Here is a 23,828-nt window from a genome sequence, read left to right as displayed (position 1 = left end):
GCAGAGCTATTCAGGCTGAATAATTGTGCTTACATTGGTGTTACTTGCCCGGTCAGATAAACAAATACAACAATGGCTGCGGTATGACTGTGATTTGACGTGCAGACTGCTAATGGTGCCTTTCAAGCGTGCCCTTGACTACTGCTATTAATAGCTACCCGCCTGGGTATATTGGACCTAACTAAGCTAATGATGTTTGATAATAGTTCTCTTATTCGCATTGCTTGCCTGGGCCAGGTAACCAAAATAAGCAATGCCACCACATGAATGTGTGTTTGCATGCAAGCTGCCAACAGTGGCTGTCATTCTCGCATTGATTGCTGCCGTTTCACCAACAGTGGTGACGGCTCGATTGGGCTTTGACGTGCAGACTGCTAAATATGCCTTTGAAGCATGCCCTGATGACTGTTATTTCATCACAGGGCCCGTCATGCTCATAGGTGGCTGCCCAATAGAGTATTTTGTGCCTTCTGACATTGGCATTATTCATCTCAACGGGCTGGAAAAAACAGTAGAGGCAGCACAACTGCACGCAAAGCACAATGTGCTTTGGCGTGCAGGCTGCTAAGAGTGGCTGTCAATTTCATTCACGTTGACTACTGCTTTTTCGTGTGAAGCTGGACAGTGGCTGCCCGAATGAGCATTTCGGGCCCCACATAGTTATTCAGAGTTAATAACTGCATTTGCATTCAGATTTTCCGGCATTTCAGCACGTTTCCATGCCAACGCATATATTGAGCATCATCTGTGCAGGACGTTGCTTTTTCAGAATTGGGCTTCCATTAGAAGGAATATGTCATCAAGTGAACCGCTTATTTATTTGAGAGGTCACGGGAGAATGCTTGGCTGCTGTGCTTGACACACAGTACACCGCTTCAGTGATGGGAGATCCATTGTTGCGTTTGCCGAGGTATGTGTGGCTGGAAGGAGGTCTGGACCTCGCTTCACGCAGAGTCAGAGACGAGGAGAGTTTTCTCTGCGAATAATTCTTTATACAATGTTTACATGTTGTCGTCGTTATCAGGACAGAGACCAACAGAGCAGCTGCAAGCTGCTTAAATAACACCCCTCAGTCCAAAGATCTCCCAGACAGTCCCCAAAGACGAAACAAGGTCGTGAGAGAGAGGGTCCGGGCAGCCTCCGGGGTCCTAACGCCGCTCTCGGTGGCCGGCGCTTCCTTGAACCGCGCTGCGGCGTCAGGACGATTTGGCGGTCGGTCAGAATGGTGCGCCGGGCAAGTTTTATGGCCCGCATAGGACAAAGGGAACCAACTGCAAGGCACCGGGTCGAAACACAGCCCTCCTTTGGAAACTGTCCCAAACACAGCGGGAGTCGTTTGTGGTGCGGGCGCCGCCGGACAAACGAGGGGGGGGTGGAGGGTTGCGTTGCTGCCGGGACGGGGAGGGGCCGAATAGCAGTCCGTGATCCGATGGCTGCTTCCGTCTTGGACGCCGTGCAGCGACGAGGAAACTCGAGCCGTGCACGTAGTCGTGTCCGAAGCAGGCAGGCACCATGCGGGGATCAATGCTGCCTCCACAGTCGACAAACCATAGCACTGGCCTTCCGTCAGGCAAATCCCAGGGCACAAACATAACACAATATACGCTTCGAGAACTCGTTAGTGATCTTCTCGATCGTCGGTATCTCGTTGTGGTGAAAGAAATCGTGCACACGACCTCAGCGCACACGTGTCCTACTTCGTGCTGCTTCTTCTTTTCTCCACATTTTGTGGGCGTTTTCGCGAGGGCGTCGATAGTTTGCCACCCGAAATATGCGAAGCTTTGACCTCCCTCCTCACCTTTAACACGGTGCTTTCGCTGACACTGAGCATCTTGGGTTTGTAATGGTTGCGATAAATGCATTGTTTTATATAAGTACTTGTTCAGTAGCAACTGATTCATTTGAAGCTCGGAACAGGAGTAGTAAATGTGCCGTGTACATTAAACAAGCACAAATGCCATGCAGAGTTGCTCTTTCTACTTTTGCCACTTGCAATGAAGCTAAAGAGCAGACGACGGGCAGCGTTGTGGAAGGCACGGGGTTATTTTTCTGTCGCGATCTGGCATGTGCTGTAGCACTTGAGAGCTCTACTAAACCAGTCATCAAAGTCTTTCTTTGAGAATTGAGAATACTGAGAATTGTGCGTTTCCTAAGCACGATTTCTTGAGTGGGATTATTCTAGTCGCGGAGGCAATCGGACGTCGCGCTTCATTCATCTGGGCGGGGCCTCCCCTTTTTTCTAAATTTGTATCCGACTATAGTGACGCACAAGTGCTCGAGAACTATTTGACAAGACGCAATTGTTTTCGATTTACTGACTGCACTTGGGTGTAAAGCTTTTGTCTGAGAAATGAATAAACCACATACACAAGCAGCATTTTCTTTGTTAGCACAGTCTTTAATAGGTACTGATACCTTCAATTTAGAAAGCCCTGTATATTGGGCCTCATCAAACTAATTTCATAAAAGGTTTGGCAAGGTAGAAGCATAGAATTTTAGTCATTAGAAGACAGGCGAAATGAGTTATTTATTGCAATTATTACTCAAATTTAAAATTTAGACCACTCATCCCAATGAGAAATTGATGCAAGCAGTTTGTACATGCCACATAAGCATTTAGATGTCAAAAATACGGATTAGAGAAAACCTTTTCTTGGAGGTTCATTATTGCAAGCAGTCATGTCCTCGAGGAGAAATAACTTCTTTTTCTGTAGGCAGAAATGAGGCTCGAGTATTTTATTGACACATATATATGCCCATGCATATATGATATCTCTGTTGTAAACCTCTTTTCATGTATATGCAAGGTGTGTGCGTAACATCTCATTATGCACAAAATCAAATCCATATGAACCCGACAAGAAGCTAAACAAACAAGAGAGCAATCCCAGTGACAAGCCATGTTAAACCAACGAAGTAGCCATCCCAGTAACAAACCTTATCAAAAATTTTACTGACATGAATTCTGACCTTTGAAACATAACATGTGTATATGAATACTATCTACATTAGAGCAATGGGCAACTTTAAGCAATGGCTACGCTAACATCAGAACGATGTGGATGAGAAAAGAGTGGCATCAAATCCTTTGGCAGAGCATGCCGCAATGACTAAACACAATAGTGACTGGATAGTGTCTAGCATAATCGGCCAGGAAAGAAATTGGAAGCCATGCCTGTACCCGGATCCCCTGGAGATGCAATCAACAGGACACACGTTTATCTGAAACCAAGGAGCCCACGCCCATCTTATGCTAAAACTTACTTAATTAAATATGCGCTTCCACTTTTTTTAGCCTTATTGTGAACAAGGCTTTCATATTGAAGCCAAAATGTGTTGTTTTTAATGTTGTATTTGGTTGGTCTATGTCTGTCTTTGTCATGTTTCATACCGACCACACAGGCTTCTCTGAAACTCTTGATGATACAACTTTTGTGCGAAAGCATTGCTTAAGGCACTTTTGCGTAAACCATGTCTTTAGGTGGTACAACGCATTTTTCTAGACACTCTAGAGCACATTATTCAAGGCACGAAACCTGAATTCATGGTTCTTAAAAAGGCATTTTGGCTAGATTAATATAGTCTATATGGAGTATATAAGGCATAATTACTCAAGCGCCCAATTATATTTAACTCAGAGGAGGCTACTTTAGGTAAATTCATTAAACTGAGGGCACTCCACCAAAACATAAAATTCGTGATCTGCCACTAAAAATCCTGAAAATGGCAATAGAGTAAAATGATTGCATATAACACAAATGTATCCTACAACTCGAAGGCAGCGCCAGTTTTGTACGCACCTTTGAGAAATCACACAGATCACGTGCTTTATTGTCGTGCTGTCCAGCTTCCAGCAGTGCAGCAGGTTCCTGCTCGATGTAGGGATGCCTCCAGAATCCGCATAGCCTTCAAAAGTAAGAAATGTTTAATTTATTGTGCTGTGAACCTGGGAATTCGTGATTTACCAGTGTCATGTGGAATTGCAAAGAGAGCCTCACACAGCCAGCTGCATGAATTTGCGCCTGGTTGCACAAATGTCTCTTTGTTATATCTAAGGAGCTTACACTGATATTTTGTAACAAGTGAAGTTTCAGGAAGAAACGAAATCAGCAACAACAGGCTACCAGGACAATAAAAAAAATCTCATATATGCAGTAAAACGTGGCGCATTGGATTAAACAAAAATATTGAGCACATAAAAAGCATTCTGAAATCTAGATCACGATTTTGTAGCGATGCTATTCCTTTTCGTTATTCGTTAGTGGTCTGACCGCCGCCCCGGCCCGTGCTACGTACTGGAACAGCCGGCCGTTTGCGGTGGGCGACAAGAATGGTATAGAATCGAGGGGTAAGTATCGCTACAAAGTCGCAGTCCTCACTTTATTACGCACTGCCGTATAACCTACGATTGCAAGAGCTGGCATCCCGTTCGTAAGAATTGTTTGGTCCATCTCTTTCTTAAAGGCCGGTGTCTGAAATGTCTCGATTAAAAATGAACTTCGTTACTGTAATATCGGCCTATGTCGGGTTTGCAACATAGAAGACAAATACGCGAAGACACTCAAGAACATAAACAATACACAGGTTCTCACGACGTGGGCCTCCAAACCAAACTGTATACATAGAAAAATCTTCATACAAGCTTCTATCCGCTTAAGCGTCAAACATAGGAATCGTGTGCCAACGCGCGAAGCCCATGATACATCGACGGATACATTACACATGTACTGTACTTGCGGGAATGCATATATAACGAATAACTTCTTGCCAGAAAACTACCGAACGAACAGCAACTTTCAGTGTTTTCATAATTGTGTGCCCATTCAGGCATAGCAATCAAGGCGGGTAGCATATATTTTACAGCAGAATGCAAGTACGCTTACTGTAACATCAGAGGAAGCCTTCGTGAAATTGCTTGCTAAATGTGCACAGCAAGACGGCCAACTTACGATCAGAAAGCGCTTTGCTCTAGCTAGTTACACAACGTTCATTACGTAAATCATAAGTTCAAGAATGCGCGCAAGGGCCAAACTTGCTTACCTTTCAAAAAGACTTGGCCAACGCTCCTTCGTCTCAAAGGTACCGAGGCACCGACGTCTTTCTGGCGCAAGCACTGTAGAACTTCCGATGAACTCCAGCTCCAAAAAAGCACAACCTTCAACAGCCTTCCATACACTACGATTCGAAGCTCCAGTACCAGACTTTTCATGGGAGCGCGGGCAGGCAGCTCGGCAGAACAAAGGCAGCTCGGACGGGCGCTGTAGTAAGACACTCGCTGTCGACACTGGTAGATCGCACGAAACACACGGCGAACTAACGGCGTTATACGAGTCCGGAGGGTTTGCGATGGTTACTGCACATGACAAGGAGCACATTTTGTCTAGGCTCTTCTAAAATATAACTCAAATACCGCCTTACGGCAATGTGCATTCACGACAAACAACATGGTATGTCGACCAAACAAATACTGCAGTGGCGCCACTCTGCGGTTTTTAGAAAAATGTGTCGTAAATGAGAAAATTACGTGTTTTTTCCTAACAACAATCGGTAGGGACACTTTAACAAATTTCTTGGGTCCAAAAGTGTTCACTTTGTATAAATATGCACTTTTTTATACGAAGTTTAAGAAAATGTACTGTATATATAAAAAAAAACGAAGCGGATGTCGCCTTCAAGATTCGCAACCGCTTCAGTCGCATGCAGTTTGGAAAAGCACGGCCTTCGGAATCAGACTGTCGCTCAAACGAAACTGTAGCTGGGAGGAGGGCAGGCATTTAGGCCCCAATTGTTGGGTTTACAGTGCCCAGGTAGGCTTCCTTATTTATAAAAAATATACAGGGACTAACGCCGAACCATGAGCGAGCTTTAAGCAGGGGACACACGGTACGATTCGGCGTCCGATCTAACGTGCGTGTATCCGAACGGTCGAGCGGCGCGTAAGCTCCGCCCAAATCCAGCCCCCCCTCCCCCCCCCAACTTGAGTTGAGATTCACGTCGAGAAACGCAATATAAAAACTCTGCACAACACTGCTTCGCTTTACGTGAACACTGTCAATAAAATTATGCCCCTGCAAGTGACAGAACACTTCACGACGGCGCGTTGTCCACTGACGGCTGCGGTAACAGCCAGCGATACGGCCGGCAGGCATAGCTAGGCGGACGCTGCGGCCGACGGCGCTTGCTTCAGCCCGAGCTCGATGAAGAGGGCTTATTTTTGCCAAAACAGTTAACGCTGTGCACTTAGGTAGCCCGTAATCAACTACAATTGGTTTACTCGACGCAGTCGTTGCGAAGGGCAAACGTGCAAGCGAAGCGAGCAGCCTCGCTCGGACGGTCGGTGCATAGAGATCGGTGTGTGCTGTTTGTCCGCGGAAAGGCCCTCGCGGTGCGGCTCCCGATTTCGACGGTAGCTTAGTGCTAGTGTACTAGGCGCTGTTTTGCATAATAAGCACATATTTGAGATAACTTTATTGAACTGGTAACTATTTCGTGTCGGCAACAAACTGCAGCAGGCAAGGGGAAAAAAAAGACGGCGAGAAACCGGCCTGCCAGCGCCGCCTCCGTGGAGGGAACGTCAGAGAACGTCACATCAGCTGCGGCCAAACGACGGTGCGCAGAGTGCGGTTGTCGGACGCATCGGACGATGAAAATTTGCCCGGTTTGTCGCACGCCGGACGTCCGATCCGGCGCTTCGGCACGGCAAAACACCTCGATTCCGGCTGCCGTTCAGGCGCGTCGGACGCCGGATCGGACACCGAATCGGACCGTGTGTCTCCCGCTTTAGTTGGCGAACACGAGCCCATCAGCGCGCCGTCTCTGCTGCTCCGTCTGCTTGAAATGGTGGATGGCCTACGGGCTTCTTTGACGCCTACTGAGCACAAATTCATGATCACCGCTCGTATACACGCTTCCTACAGCGCTAGCTGTCTTAACTGGATTGGGCGGAGCTTGCAACCTTGGGGAGTAAAGTGGTAGTATTTAATCACGTGATCTTCAGGTTGGTTCCAGATCACGTGGTTTTAAACTCTCAATAGATGGTTTTTGGTCACATGATCTAAAACTCTGTACGTCGTAAAGCCGGCTCATGACATCCTTTTACTACGTTTCTCAGAGATGGTAGTAAAACGATGTAATGTAACGCATTTTACTGCCTCATGCCAGAGTAATTTTCTGGCGCAAGGTAGTCTTCAAAGCTCATGAGCCGCAAAAACCCCAATGTCGGCTAACTTTTTTTTACGGTGTACGGTAGTGTGAATCATTGTTTAAGGGGCCATGAGCCATTCATTATCTTACCTGATGGGCGCATTTAATAGCAGTTGTGATGGGAGAATGTGTGTGCCTAGCTATCGTCACGATGTCCACTTATCAAGACAATAAATGTGTTCGTGCCTTTGTGCAAAATTCTGTCACATCCGTGTCGTGTGATAAAATGCTTCGCTGGTCATACACCTTCATTGAGTGGAATGGCTCATAATATTTTTATTCTTTGATTATACCACAGTCCTAGAGCCTAGTTTCTAGCCATTAGTAAACAGGAAAAAAAAGAAAACACGCTGTTATACTCCTATCGTGATTTTTTATTCAATGATAATAGTGAAAAAGAATCGAGATCCAAGCTAAGAGACACATTGTGTATAATCAGTATAGAAAACCGTAAACTCGGTGCTTTAAATGCCACTGTGGTTGCTTCCTTGTCTAGTAGAACATATTGGCAGCCCCAAATTGTGCATAGCATCACAGGGATATTCTGACAAGCATAAGCAGCGCAATAAAGAGAGTGTAGTACATGTACTGTAATTGCAGAGTTCTAGCCTGGGTGCCGAACTCCAGGCCATAGAACGAGCTGAAGAGGTCACCATTAAACATCAATTTAGGGCCATAAGGCCCACCTGAAGAAACCACGCCTAATCATCCCACCTAACGTGGACGATATAAAGTTTTTCCTACCTATAGTTGGCATTTCCAAAAGTCACCAATAACATACCTGGCCTATTATGGGCCTGACCAAGGTCCCGGCTAGACCCAAGCCCGAAGCTCCTTCGTACAAGCACGGCCGGGCCCGCAGTACAGTTTGTTTACCCGACCCGACAATGGCCCGGGTCCGTGCAGTGCTCTAATGGGGACTAGAGGACTCAATGCAGCTAGGTCCGTCTCGCGCGACCTAGGCACCACCAGGGCGAAACGTACCCAGATGCTTAGTTCTCGTTGGCGACGCGCTGCGATCAACCGGCTGGACGGGCGTGCTACAGTGAATGAACTTCCGGGTTCATCTCGTGATCTAGCGGGTTAGCGCCGAGTGGGAAGGACGAAGCAGCAACGCAAGCGCCGGCGGGCCAACCACGAGTCGACCAAATCTGAAGTCATCACCAAGTACCAGGCGCAAGCTGAACAACTCTGGTAAAAGGCACGAGCTTCGCGTGCCTCTCGAAGAACGTGCTATGCGCCTTGCGACAACGCGGACGTATGAGGCAATGCGCCGTAATATACAAACGTCTGAACAGCGCGAAGCCTGTTTGAAAGCCCAGCACAGTGTCTTGCGCAAAGGCCGGAAGCGCAACACTGAACACAATGCCCGGCTTCATGTGGGCGCCACCACAATCATTAACAAGGACTTAAGCAATAATCCGTTTGAGTAGACGTGTAGTGTGTGACCGTCTCTAGCATCAGCAACACTTCATTTCCGTCCTCTACGCACGGGTTCCCGTGCTACAGCAAGAGTTTCCTGAGGCTGACGTAACTACCTTCAGCGTTTCCAACACCTGCCAAGGCTCACTCCGGAAAGCCAGGTGTCGTCTTTCTGCACTTCCAACGGGTATTTGTATCCGCCCAAGCCACCTCACTTGCCCAAGCTCAACTTGGATGTCTGCCACGATATTAGCAGCTCCTGCTTATAACCGCCGGATAACGTTTATGCAAATTGGCAGCTCCTGCACAATATCAGCCAACACAGCATACGGGGGCCAGTGGTGAACATGTCTGCAAAAACTGATATCGCCTTGAGGACGCGCGGCAGCAGCAGCGAGCGAAGTGACGTTCGCGCTGTGTATGGCTTCTACGCAAACTCAGCGGCGAGAACACAACACCCATGTAGCCTTCGGCGCAGTTGGTACACCTACACTCTGTAGATCGCTTTCCAGATAAAGCGCTCGCGGGCGCCGAATACGCTGACGCTGGCAGAGTACAACGCCACCCCCCCTCCCTTCACTCCCCCTAGGACCATGCGCGCGACGGAACACAGCGTACTGCCTGCCCATTTTTCTCTTGCAAACGCGACATTGAGCCGCAATCGTCCGCTCACCTTCGCACGCCTTCACTTCCACATACAGCCTACGGCACTCAGGGACAATGTTATCGCCCTTGAACTCATACAGAACATCGACGAGACAACGACGCGCCCCCGTAGTGTCCAGATAATTACTCTCGCAATTATATAGGAGTAAAAACCATACGCAGAGGCGCAGCGATGGCGCAGAGGTAGAGCATCCGCCTCGCGTGCAAGAGGACCGTGGTTCAAGCCACTGGTGCCACGCAATTTTCTCCCAGATCAATAAAAAAAGATCCCCGAGTTAATTAAATTGCATAAATAGGCCTGGAGTGCGGCCTGATCCCGGTGACCACAGCCAGTAACGCACTCCCTCACCAGAGCAGGACTGCCCAACCTGGTGCAGTACTTGACCACAACACCCTATATGAATACAACAATTGAACCCCGGCTCTCTGTCCCCAGCAGCTGCGAAGCAACTGACTACGATAGTGGCCAGACCTGTGACGCAACAGAGGGTGCAAAGAATGTCTGGCTCCGGACAGGCCTCCATCGAAATCTGAACCTGGCAACGTTCAACGCTAGAACGTTATCTACTGAGGTGAGCCTAGCAGTTCTAGTGGAGGAATTGGCGGGCATTAAATGGGATATAATAGGGCTCAGTGAGGTTAGGAGGACAAATGAAGCATATACAGTGCTAGAAAGCGGGCACGTCCTGTGCTACCGGGGCTTAGCGGAGAATCGAGAACTAGGAGTCGGATTCCTGATTAATAAACACATAGCTCATACCATACAGGAACTCTAGCATTAACGAGTGGGTGGTAGGTGTTGCTGTGAAACTTAATGAGAGGTACAAATTGAAGGCCCTGTGGGTCTACGCGCCTGCACCCTGATGATCCCCAGGAGGTTGAAAGCTCCTATGAAGACCTGCAATCGGCGATGGATAAAGTCAAAACAAAGTACACTGTACTGATGGGAGACTTCAATGCCAGAGTACTCAAGAAGCAGGCTGGAGACAAGTCAGTGGGGCAATATGGCATATGTTATAGGAATGGCAGGGGAGAGTTATCAGTAGAATTTGCAGAACGGAATAATTTGCGGATAATGAATACCTTCTTCCGCAAGCAGGATAACCGAAAAGGGAACTAATGGTGAAACTACGAATGAAATAGACCTTATACTCTGCGCTACCCCTGACATCATACAAGATGCGGACGTGCGTGGACGTGCAGTGACCATAGGAGGGTAAGATCTCGAACTAGCGTAGACTTGAGGAGGGAGTGGAAGAAACTGGTTCATAAGAAGCCGATCAATGAGTTAGCTGCAAGAGAGAAAATAGAGGAATTCCGGATCAAGCTACAGAACATATACTCGGCTTTTACTCAGGAAGAGGAGCTTATTGTTGAACCAATGAACGACAATATTATGGGCGTCGTTAAGGAGAGAGGGAAAGAGAAAAACAGAAGGCAAGGAGGTTAAGCAGAATAACGTCCGGTTTGCTACCCTCAACCGGGGAAATGGAAAACGGGAAAGCAAATATTACAGGGAAAGAGCGGATTGAAGGGAAGATGGAAATTAGGGGTGAGTTGGCTGACGCGTGGTGTCTAATATAACTTGCATTAATAGTCACAGATGTTCTCACAAACCCGTAGTCCACAAGAAGCACAAAAGCGCCTTTGAGGGCAGTGTTCCAGCAGCACTTACACAGAAAGCCGCCGATTTTTCAGTTTCTGGAGAGCGTTGGCAAGTTCTTGTCTTTGTTGGGCATATCGGGACAGTAGCACAGCAGTAGCACATTTTCTTCGGTGCCGCAGACCTCGCATGCTGCACTGTCGGTCACTCCAATAATGTAGAGTAGGCCTTTGTGATGGCAGCTCCAGAATCATTAAGGAATGTTTGTGATAATATGTGGTACGCGTAAGTGGGAAGTATAAATATATGAAGACAGTGTGCCGTGTGGTGGCGATGACAGCGACTCTTTGCAAATACCCGCAAGAGGGCCATCATCATAATCGACACCAATTTGGGAACGTCGGCAGTGGCGCCTCAAAAAAGCGTGGCGCGTGAGAGGGTGGCCCATGGTCCTGTGGCGTGAGAAGTGCGCGAGGTTCGGCGTTCGATGGAAAAGAGCTTCCTCGCTGGGCGTCTGGCCCATAGGAGCTATCGCCGCCCGCGCCAGTGCGCCAAACCCGGGCCAACGCTTTCGCCCGCTGAGAAGTTACCTCGCCCCGCTCTTCCGCTGGGCAACTGGCCCAGGAGGGCTGGCGGTCCTGAACCGGGGCGATCGAGCGTTCGAGTGAGCGGCCACAGTGCTACTCCGCCAGCCGAGGACGCGACCCGGTGAGTGCGGCCGGTCCGACCCAGCCCTCCGACCCAGCCGGGTCGGACAGCTGGGTCGGACGGCGGGGTCGGACGGCTGGAGGTCCGACCCAGCCGTCCGTCCCGGCCGTCCGACGCGGCTGTCCGACCTGGCCGTCCGACCCGGCCATACGACGCGGCTGTCCGACCCGGCCGTCCTACCCGGCCATACGAGGCAGCCGGCGGACGCTGCTGTCCGACTCCACTCCACAACGGTTCCACAAGGTCTCCAACATGGCGACACGCGCTTCCACCTGAACTATAGGCCGATTGTAATTGACTGATACAAGTATATAGCTGCATGTCATCTGAGGTATTCTGGGGAACTGTCGCGTGTGTGTGCCGTTTATATATGTTGTGTGCGCCAATGCAAGTTTGATGTGTGTTTGTGCTTCTGCGTGCTGCTTCTGCCTTTTGCTGGAGTGATCCTGCACCCAATAACATCACAAACTCGCGAGCCTGCCAGGATTCACTGGTATGTACAGTGAAAGGGGGCAGTTTCGCTTGAGCGCAGACACACATCAGTAGACGGCACTCCATGGATGACTCCATGATGGATGACTCATGGATGACTCCATGACTCCATGGATTTAGAAAAAATCACGGCTATAGGACTCCAAATAGGATTGTCAGGCGCAGAACTTCGCAGATGGATTGAAGCCGAACAGGCAAAACAAAGGGACGAGAGAGCTGTGGAGCGAGAGGCAATCAAGGAAGCTGACGAGAGGCAGTGCGAGATCCTCCAACTAAAGCTTCAGCTTCAGGAAGGAGCTCAGAATGGGCTGGCAGCAGCTTCCGAAATTTTGACTGCGCCCAGCACTTCCACGTCATCCCTCAATCCACAGAAGTTACTTCCTTTGTTCGGCGAGAAGCGCGATGACTTGCACGTGTATTTACAGTGGTTTGAGCGCGTAGCAACAGGGCAGGACTGGCCACAAGAAAAATGGGCTCTTGCTGTGAGCATGTTTCTGACTGGGGAAACTGTAACTGTGATCGATCGGATGACTGCCGCCGATTACCAAAGGTAAAGAATGCTTTGCTACAGAGGTTTCGATTCACGGCTCAAGGCTACCAAGAGAAGTTTTTGGCTGTTTCTTTTATTTGACATGCATGCATGCACTGGGCCTCTGCAATTTGTTGTCCCAGACTGCCCCAGACTGCTTGAGACGCTTATACAGCCTGCGATTATTGGCGTATGCAGCTTTTCGGACAGTCCTGGACTGTTTGGGACAACAAATAAAAGTATCACTATTATTAAGCGAAGAGAAGCTTAAGTTGTGACCACCAGCCTTTTTATTGTGAAACCTCTTATTCGTGTCAACGGTTTGACAACTACGTAATGATGTACACAATATATGCAGTGAAATACAATGGCATACTGTAGCTGTAACATGAAAATAAGCACTAAGAATACAACATAATGTCATCTCTTGGTTTTTAAAATCACAATGAGCACTCAACACACGAACCAATATAAAAATATTATTTTTGCAAAACAGCTAAGCATAAACATTTTAAAGCATAAATAAAATAAGAGAGTAAAAGCAATGCTTGAAAAGAAACACTTCTCTGACAAATACATGATTTCTTAGGTGAGCAACCGTGAAGTGTTAGCTGCATTCTCTGCAGTAAAATAAAACCCAGAGGGCACAATATGAGATCTAATTCTCATCAACAAAATCAAAAGCACAACTCACAGATGGAAACATCAAACCACTATTTGCCTAGCCTTGTATTCAGCAAAAGAAAGAAGAAATAGAAACAACGTATTGAAACATAGAGGAGAGCAACAGCTGAAGGCCCAAAACAGCAATATATCCTACAGGAAAAGCAATCTGAAGACCATCAATAAGTTTGCACAATGATAAATTATGTAACAGAAGCAGGCAACCCCTTGCAGCAAAACGTGGCGAAATGAGCTTCTCCATAAAGGAGAAATATTTGGAACACAGCTGCTGGATGAAAAAAAAATTGTTTTAATATATTGTTCCCTCTTAGAAATGAAGACTCTTATAATGAGGAAGTATCTCAATTTTCGCCCCATTTTTATCGAATTAGTAAGCACGCAGTCCAAGTAAAACCATGGTATTCTCTCAAATTATTCGGGAAGAGTAACTGTACCATATTTCCATGCAAGTAAGAATACGGCCAAATTGTGTGTAGATTCATGGATCATAAGGAATGTCAATGTAATTGCAGTTTGTGGTTACCTGGTACCACAGGACTGTGGCCTTGGATTGCATTACGGTCACGCAGACCAGGACACCTCCTTCTACGTTGGGAAGCCGCTGGCACGATGGCGTCACTTGTAGTAGTGGCATTACCACAGGCTCATCGTCTAGTCGGTACCCACGACTTCTTTCGAGCTGCTTTTTCCAGGATTTCGATATCGTGGTAGCATTGGGACTGTTGTCCTCAGTCGCCTGCTCATAAATATTTCCGCAGGACTGACCCCAAGAATGCCGGGTGTCTCCCTGTATACCAACAGTGCCAGATAAGGGTCTTTAGACTTTAGAAGGAGGTGCTTAAGCGTCTGAACCATTCACTCTATTTCACCGTTGCCCTGCGGGTGTCTCGGACTCACGGTGACATGGCGAAACCCGTATGACATAGCGAATTGTTCAAACTCAGTTGCCACGAACTGAGGACCGTTGTCGGTCACCACGCAGGGATTCCATGCCTAGTGAAAATACATATCAGTATACCAATGACCGTTCTAGATTTTGTGGAAGGAAGAATGGCTACCTCAGGGTAACGTGAAAGATAATTCATGGCGACAAGGTATGCCTGGCCGCTGATTACGCACAAATCTACTCCCACTCTTTCCTAAGGAAACGATGGTGTTGCGGTTGCTATCATGGGCTCGGCTAGTTGTTGGGCATGTTGTGCACAAACAGTGCATTAATTTACGAACTGTGCCACTTCGGTGAATGGTGGTCATCTGGGCGGTATTCATCTATCTCGCTGAGGCCGTGGACCACAGCGTTTGCAGAAAATGGCAAACAAGCCCGCAATAGTAATGCCGGTGCTCCAGGAGCCACCACCACAGGACTGCGACAAAACGTCAGAGTAGGGTCGACCAGTTCGATGACTACCGCTTCGCCAAAGCTCTCAACGAACGTTCGGAAGAGGCCCAGGTACGCACGCTACTTTACACAATAGGACGCCAAGCCCGCGAAGTGTTTGCTACATTTGAGCTGACCGACGATGAAGCAAAAAGTTATGATGTCGTCAAGCAGAAGTTCGACAGTCATTTCGTCAAAGAGCGGAACATTGTTTATGAAAGTGCCTGCTTTCACAGGCGCCAGCAACGGCCAGAAGAATCGGTGGATCAGTTTGCAACCGCACTTCACATGCTGGCAGAACACTGCAACTTTGGGGATATCAAAAAGAGACTCATCCGGGACAGGTTTATCGCCGGGCTCCGGGACGTGCAACTATCTGAGGCCTTGCAGATGGATCAGCAGCTGACGTTGGCTACGGCGCTGGCCAAGGCTCGACTCAAGGAAACTGTGTGACAGTACCAGCAGTGCCTTCGACCGGAAGGTGTCCACATCGGGAGCCCACCAGAACTTCAGGACCAAGCCGCCATCGTGGACGCCGTGGGCCACCAGAAACGCCCGCCGGGACTCTGAAGAACCAACAATGTTCATGACTCCATTTGGGAGGTGCTGCTTTACGAGACTACCATTCAAAATTACCTCCGCTCCGGAGTATTTCCAGAAAAAGATGTCCGAAATCCCATGCGGCCATCCAGGTGTTGTCAATGTCCTGGATAACATTTTAGTATTTGGTAATACGAAAGCACAGCGCGACGAACATTTAGCTGATGTTATGCCACACCTAGCTAGCGCAAACGTGACTCTGAACAAAGAAGAGTGCCGATTTGGCGTTAATAAACTGAGAGTTCCGGGCCATATTCTGAATGAGAATGGAATTGAGACTGATCCAGTGAAGGTCTGCCCTATTAAGAATCTAAACCCACCGAAAAATGTCACCGAACTTAGAAGCTTGCTCGGCATGGCCAATCACCAAGGGCGCTTTTCGCCTCACCTCGCGCAAACTACAGCTGCGATGCATGCTCTTTTCCAAAAAGATAGCGAATGGGTCTGGGACCAAGCAAAAGCGCTGAATGAGCTGAAAGGGCTAATTTGTTCTGCGCAGTGTATGGTCGTGTACGATTCAATGCTTCCTACCATAGTTTCAGCGGACTGGGAGCTGTCCTTTTTCAAACACAGAAAGGCGGTCACCATAGACCAATAGATCACGTGTTACAAGTAGCTTGGCGAACGTGATCGCCCAGCTATCTTTCATGACGTCACAAGCCGCACACAGGCAGGCGATAACAGCACACACTTGGCATGCACTAGTCCACCAAGTGCGGTGGGACAGGGCCGTACCATGCTGCTGAGAGTGGTTAACAACTTGTAGCAGTGTCAAGTCAGCCCTTTCCTATTAAACCGTCCCCATGCTTTCCGTACACTCCGCCCGACACCAGGGGACGGGATTCTACATTTGTCACATTTTTGAAAACATACAGCACTACCTATAATGCAATTAGGTGCCACGAAAGGCCAAGACATTGATTCAGCCGATGCTGGAGATAAGATGCTACATATGCATCTGCGTAGTGTTACGTGGTTGGTGTTCATACACCGCTATCAACGTAGCAACAGTGGTTAATTGCATTGGCCCCCGCAGCAGTACTACCAAGGAAACATGTTGCAGTGAGTGCTCATCTTAAGGTTGCCGCTTCAAATGGAGCATTATTTTTGTAATCTGAAGGTAGGTCTAACCTTATAGTTATTACCGTGATTAGAAGTTAGACAACTACAAGGTTCAAAACAAGAAGAAAATTTGTCAGCGCTTTCAAAGGCACATGGCACAATGTTATGCAGGGCTGGAGGGCGAATCGTATTGGGAAGACCACTCTCTTCCTGGCTGGCTTGATCATCCTAAACTTGAAAAAGGCAGAATCTTTACAACTATGCAAACACATCGCTTACTACAGAACCTGCAATCAGATATGCACCCTTACTTGAACTCCATGCTTGCCTTTGTCACTATAACGGCATGCGTGAAAGTGTCCAAAACACTAATTTCTTGTCCTTGGGCGACTTCGCATCAGGCTTTATTTTGACCAAATCAAGCACGGGCTGCCATTTAAGGCAAATACTTAATTGGGGGAGGGGGGGGGGACTAAGACGTGCAAAGTAGTTTAAGGCGCTTAAAGTAACCGGTTTCCAGCTTCTCTAAATTCAGTGATGAGGTTGAAATCCCAAAGTAGAAATTTACAGCTATAGCGTCTCCTTTATCATGAAAGCAGACCTTAGACATCTGGTTAAAAGTACCACTGAATAAGATTTCTCCTTGCAAGCAGTAGAGCGCAGTGACGTTTTAAATAATGTAAATAATGTAATAATAAAGTAAATAATGTAAATAATAAAGAACGCGTAACAGTACATAGCTTGTACCCAAAAATTATACAAGCACGTAATACAGCACGCTATACACAGGAGCTATCTAAACGTACAGAGGAGCAACAAACGCGCAAAATATCACGTAGCTACAAAAGGCCTCATCGGCAGACAGAACAAAAGCAATGCATGAACGGTGACTAGCTAAAAACATCGAGCACCGCAATCGAACATGTGTGCCAGAACCACAGAAAATATTGTGCCGTTGTGCACAAAACCTGCGGACCGCGAGAAGCACCGTACAAGAAAGAACAAGGCGAGTATGAGAAGCTGAACTTAAACATGGGACAAAGGGAGACAGACAAGATCGTCGCTTGTCTATCGCCATTTGTTTCAGGTTGCAGTTCAGCTGTTCAATCTAGTCTTATCTATGCACCAATTGGCTAAGTTTAATACTCTTCCGAGAAGAAACACCGCCGACATGCCTGAAGGGTACTGCCGAACCCGTTGGGCGTTTGCGTTGTGCATCAGCTCTTCTGGCCCATGCTAAGCCTTCATTACTGGCATAAAAGATAAAGAAAGCACAAAAAGAAACCACCGACATACCTTGAAAACGATGTGCCTGCTGACGACCGGACACCACTGCTGACATGGCGAGAACAAGAAATGAAGAGTCACAGCACCAGGCACCGCAACATAAAGTGATTCGTTCTGAGAATGGAAAGGTTGGCGCTATCTTGCTATCGTCTGCAGCCCGTCAGGGAATACAGCATAGAGCAGCACGGCTCAGCCACAGAACACCTGCTCAGCGCCTGCACTGGAACACAAGCTCACACATGCCCGCATGTGTTTGCTTGCTGCGTCATTGCAATGGCTGTGCTTATCGTGACGTATGACAGACACGCGACCATTAGAATAATTTATAATTGGACAATAGTGCTGCGTAAAATCTCTTTAAATTATCTACCTTTTCTGACGTCTTTTAACACCATTTTTCATTTAGTGCAAAATTTGTGGCGTCCTTCCGGCTCCTTGCTTGCGAGTATGCTTTCGACGCACGTGACCTCGAAGATGGGGTATCAAGTGTCAGAGGCCACGCAATACCTTCCACACGGGAAGTTTGCCACTGTCTAAAAAAATTACGGTAGTGCTCAGCAAAAGTCGAGTGCCTTGGTATAATTTTCATGCAGGTTTTTTCTATTATATATATCAGTTCATTCCCAAACATACTGCACTTTGTTTTTTGAATTACTTTTCCAAAGTCGGAAAAAAATTGGACGTCTATGGACATCCCTTACATGTTCACTGATAACGCGCGATCGTCACACCACACTACGGGCTCCAACTGCGCAGCATCGTCCACGTCCAAATCATACAAGTTTGCGGAGACAATGCGAAAGCTATCGGGGGCCTACAATGCACGTCTAAAATACAAACTTTATGGACGTTCCATGGCCTTCTAAAATTTGTGCAATATACGTACGAAGTACTGTTTTTAGACACATTCCGTGGACATCCTATATTCTGTCAGCTGTACGTCTCATGAACGAACTAAATGGATGTCCAATGGACATCCAAAACATTAATGCCATTGTACGTCCCTTGGATGTATGTGCATGCAAAGGATGCCTACATGATATCCAGTTCTTTGCTGGATGTTTGGATAAATCCGGCACTTTCATTGGGTACTTGTGGCTATCTGGGTAGGCAGTCTACTTTCAGTGCGTGGTGTAAATCAGTTAAAAAACACTCAGCTGGCATGGGTTGCGGCGCCATGACGTTGTACGTTGTTCCGTACGAAAAACTGTGCAACCTCAGAAGCTGTGCCTTTAGGGAGAGCCTTTGTATCAGCAGGTCGGGGTGAATTTATAAGAAATCCATGTAGTCCAAGGTGGGCGTACTGGCACTCTTAGTAAACATGACCCTGCTCACCAGAGTGGTAACGGAGCGTTCGTCGGTCGGGCATGCAAAATGTCCGTTTTTTGGCCGGCTGGTTGAGCCTCTCCAAAATAAGGAACCGCCTGCGGTGACCAAAGCATGACATACTGGGTGACGTCAAGTAGCGGCGCTGGTGCACGGATGAGGTGCCCTAATGCGTCAGCGTAAGTTGCACGCTGCTATTCGCTCATGGCAGGAGGTGTCGCCAGTGACGGGATGGTGCCTCTTACAACGCCAGCGTAAGTTGCGCGTCGAGCTTCACTTGAAGTTGTGAAGGCCGGCAGTGTTGGAGCGGCCTCAAGTGATGCTTCATAACGTGTTGCGCCATGCGCATGCTGCACTCCATCATGCCCGGCGCTAGCTATGAAGTTGGCTGAAGGTTGCTGCACCTAATACAGATGTCGCAGCTCATCGCATTCGAATAATATAGCAAAGCGACTCGACCTCAGTCGGGAAAGCTCCTAGGCCACTGGAAGCAGAGGAAAGATTCACTCGCCGAGCGTACCGGTGCGAGCGCTGGCACAAGGCTTTCTCTAGTGCAATGGCTCCAGTGAGAAACTCCGCAAGCGCTTTGGACGGAATACGAATTAGTCCACCAATAAGCTGCTTTTTCACGCTTTGTATTAAGTGACGCAGTTTGTTGTCTTCCGGCATGGTACCCTATCGTCCACGTACATAACCACACTATCATTAGGTTTCTGAAGGTGAAACTGGAGACTCCATTCTGCTTGTTCCCGGTGACAGTAGCTGGCGTAAGTGTTCAATAGGCTACGACAAAACTCACGCCATGGTGTCAGTACGTCTTCGCCGTTCTAGAACCACGTGCGAGCACCATCCAAAAGGCGGGAGTAGACGTTCCCGAGCTTCGGTTCGCCACCCATCCATTGAACGGAAGCCGCTACGCGCTCGAAGTCCGCCAGCCATTCCTCCACATATTCAAGAAGTTCGCAATGACATGGACTTGGCGCGTGCAATTTTTGCTGCCGGTAAGAAGGTGGTACCGGAGCAGCCGTCGCAGTGTTAGTCGAGGTAGTATCGCATGTAGCATCCATACCTGCCAACAATATCTTTCTTCTCCCAGGTAAAGGCTCAAACTCAGGAGCCAATCCCTGCTTTCTCCTACCGGCGCGGTACACTGTCAGTCTAGCGTTCCTGCTGCTGAGAAGAGTCTGTTGCATAGGTCGAGAATACCCCACAGCTCCGCCAGAAAAATGACACGTTTAATAGACAGGAGACTTCTAAAAGAAGCTGTTCAATTCGGAGTCACCGAAGGAGCAGCGCAGCACCAACAAAAGACCAACGCGCGAGCTCGTGAGCCTGCCCGTCCTCATCTTTTTCTGGGAGAAAATGGCCCAAGCGCGTGGCAATATTAACGCTTGATGTTATTAATAAGAACGCTGAAGTGACGATTTATTTGTAAGAATACAGCTACCTGTATTATTAAGAAACAAAAGAATTATATAGTATATTTATTGTCAATCAACTATTACCATCAACAAAATTAAAGTACATATTATTTACATTTCTATGCAATGGCATGCAGAAATTCAGGTGAATAAATTTTTTAAATGAGAATTTAGCGCATTGTGGGTTTTAAAGATAAACAACTTGCATTCGACTAGTTTAAGAGTCTTTGAATGTGGTTGCTTGGTCTCTTAAGATCATCATTTCTCTTTTCAAACTAAACAAAATATGTGTCCTTGTTCTTTAAACGTGTTATGATTCACTACATTTAGATAGCACGGTCAGAAAGACATGTCATTTTTATATTTTAAAGGGCATTCATACTTACTGAACACGGTAATGTAGTAAAGTTTTGGGTGTTGCAAAATATGTTACCTTAAGTAGAGGTTACGTATCGGTGCATTATAAGAAGGGTTCGCAATAGGCTCGAATTCTGTTTTTCCTAACGAAAATAATACCCTGGTACTAAGAATTCAACTGGTTTCCCAAACTAGCACACAGTGTTTTACCTATGTAGAAAAAGCGCTGTTGTTTAGGGACACAAGAGAAGGGGCGACATGGCGGCTATGTAGCTCTTAATAAGGTACCGAATGTGCATGGCTCTTGTAGTTTCATATATTCATTAAAATCAGTACAAAGCAAAGTGCTCGATTAGCCTCAACAAATGCGATCTTTATTTTTTGAACATGTCACATTATTAGGAGCCAACAAGTACAGTTAACGATGGGATGGCGTGTTCACAAGATCACTAAAATAGTGGTCATTAATGTAGTAGTGGTGTACTTGACAGGGAGGTACACTACATGCGTTACAGTAAATGGTACGGGCTCATAAGGTCCTACATTCCCTACATACGTTAGACACATTTATGTGGTATCAAGATTCACAGGCCAACGGGGCTGCACTTGCCACCGGTGGCGAGTGCAAGATTGTCGAGCATGTTATCATAAACCTATTGAGGTTTTCTTCATCGGATATTCACTGGTTTTGCTTTAAAATGCGATATAATGGTCGACAATGTGGAGACTATTTTTTTTATTTAGCTACCATTGCATAGTGCATTTTTATAGACGCATTGTTTGCAGTTCATGATGCTAAACATTTTTTTTTTCAATCGTAATCTCATATTTTAATGTTTGCAGGTACTCACTCTAGCATCAGCCATCGCCTACACTCTCAAAACATCTGTCTACTGTGATGAAGAACATTACGTTTGCATCGATGCTATCATAGACCTCGTCATGTGCATCACACTTGTAAGTTCAGCACCCATTGCGGGCTTTAGTAGCTACCTCTTTTTCTTCCGTTTTCAAATGCGGTTCAAAGCTGTCGGTAGGTGTTGCGCTGCTGTCCCAAAAATGTGGCATGCGAGTAATGCCAACCAGTTACATTGTTCCTACAATATGCTTCTTTTCAGGAAGTGTTGTTAAGCGGAGGTAGGCGTGAGATGGAATTAAATATATTTCATATGGAATAATTGCTGCTCGGCTCTGAGATAGATCAGACAAACAGTATTCAGCGGACGACCAGCTGTAGATACATTGGTAGCAAAAGGAGACAAGTTCAGTAAAGGGGCAAGCAGAAGGAAACCTGCGACACATATTATGTATGGTTCCTTTTGCACAAACATAATTGGGAATATTTCTTCATCATCATAATCAGTCTATTTAGTGTCCACTGCAGGAAGCAGGCCTCTCCCTGCGATCTCCAATTATCCCTTTACTGCGCCAACTGATTCAATCTAGCGCTCGCGAATTCCGCTACTCTGTATTGCATTATGCATGCCACATCCTCGAATTTCAGTGCAGTTGGTGCTGTACTATTTCACCTGAGTTTTGTTCGAGATATATCCAGACTATAATGGCTAAATTTATATTCCTGAAACAGTCTTATTGTTTTTCTAGTATACAATTGTCTTCCATAATCTACGTCTCTCATGGCCTTCAATTTTCTGAACAAGTGAAAATCAACTTCATCATAAAAACGATGACACAGGTTCGCTTCTTTGCGTGTGTCTTCCTTCATGTAGCAACAATCATAATCTGATAAATCCGCCTGAGCAGAGCTACGTGGAACGGTGATTGCGACTGTCATCCTTGTGCATTTTTAAAGTTATGCTTGTGCTGTGCGTTTAGACATACAGAGGCCTGTTTGATGTTTTTGTTTAATGTGCGCGATAGGTAATTTCATTTGGGTATGTCATGGTTATATCATTCAAATTAGGCTGCCTATCCTGTCCTTTTTCCTCATTATGCGCAACTCCCTACTTGTGCTGCTCTATTCTCACACGACATAGCCATAATAGTCACTCTAATTCAAGATTCACATATCGTAGTAACCGTCAAATCAATACACTTGTATTAGCCGAGTGTTATTGAAAGAGGTGTTTTTAGTCACCATTAAGGCTAACAGCAAGTGATAACTAGTGTATCTGCGCAATGACCAAAATGCCGTTTCATAACGTCTGGGACTACATAACGATGTATCTTGTATATCTTGTATTAGCTGGTAAAATTAAGTCTTTTTTGCTGAGACAAGAAAGGCACTTAACAGTAAATCTGGTTACCTGAATTCTAAGCTCCCCATTTGCATACATCCCCGGAATAACACTCACTAATACTGCACTTTTTTATGGGGCTTTACGTGCCAAAACCACTCTCCGATTTTAAGGCACGCGGTAGTGGGGTACTCCGGACCACCTGGGTTCTTTAACGCGCACCTAACGCTAAGTACACCGGTGTTTTCGCATTTCGCCCCATCAAAACGAGGCCGCCGTGGCCGGGATTCGAGCCGGTGACCTCGGGCTTAGCAGCCCAACTCCATAGCCATTAAGCAACCAAGGCAGGTAATATACTACACTTAGGGCTACACTTCACGCAGCCGTTCGTACAGCGTTCTAATGCACAGGTTTTCTTCCTTTGCGGCCATATTTTATAAGTGCCCTTTTTTTCCTATTAATTTGTTATCTTTTGTTGCACCGACTGTTCATATTAGAGATACCAGATTCGCGACTTCTTGCGAAGCTATTATAAATTCCAAAATAATGTAAAATATATAAAAAACATTGCAATACACAACTTTGGTGTTCTCGTGTGAGCACGTACACTTGTACTAAGTTACACAGAGGAAATGTGTCAGGCAAACACTACCCGCACAATGTGACCGCACGTACGCAAAGTTTTGTTTTGCCCCAACGGGTGCCATTGGTCTTATTCTATGTCAAAGTGAACAGAACCAAATCTTTCCGACTTCATTTTGGTTCTAAATACCATTAGTGAGCGAGAAGGTGAAAAAGAAGATCTAGGTAAGCATTAAAGTGCAAGTAATCAGCCCTTGAGAAGACGTCTCACTGTAATGTCCTGTTGCCTTTGGCTCGCTTGAGCACCATT

General features: G+C 46.7%; 1 protein-coding gene across 7 annotated transcripts in view; it reads left to right on the top strand.

Moving 5' to 3' along the window:
• The window catches only part of LOC135902261 (uncharacterized), a 761,927-nt gene that overhangs the window by 263,195 nt on the left and 474,904 nt on the right, over positions 1 to 23,828 (top strand). For all 7 annotated transcript variants that reach the window (XM_070541346.1, XM_070541345.1, XM_070541343.1 and 4 more), the window contains one exon: positions 21,582 to 21,695. In XM_070541346.1, coding sequence (XP_070397447.1) covers positions 21,582 to 21,695 — 114 coding nt within the window. The remainder of the gene's footprint in view (positions 1 to 21,581; positions 21,696 to 23,828) is intronic.

This window comes from Dermacentor albipictus, chromosome 6, assembly GCF_038994185.2.
Source record: "Dermacentor albipictus isolate Rhodes 1998 colony chromosome 6, USDA_Dalb.pri_finalv2, whole genome shotgun sequence".
Taxonomy (NCBI): Eukaryota; Metazoa; Arthropoda; class Arachnida; order Ixodida; family Ixodidae; genus Dermacentor; species Dermacentor albipictus.
This window is presented reverse-complemented; position numbering and strand designations above follow the sequence as displayed.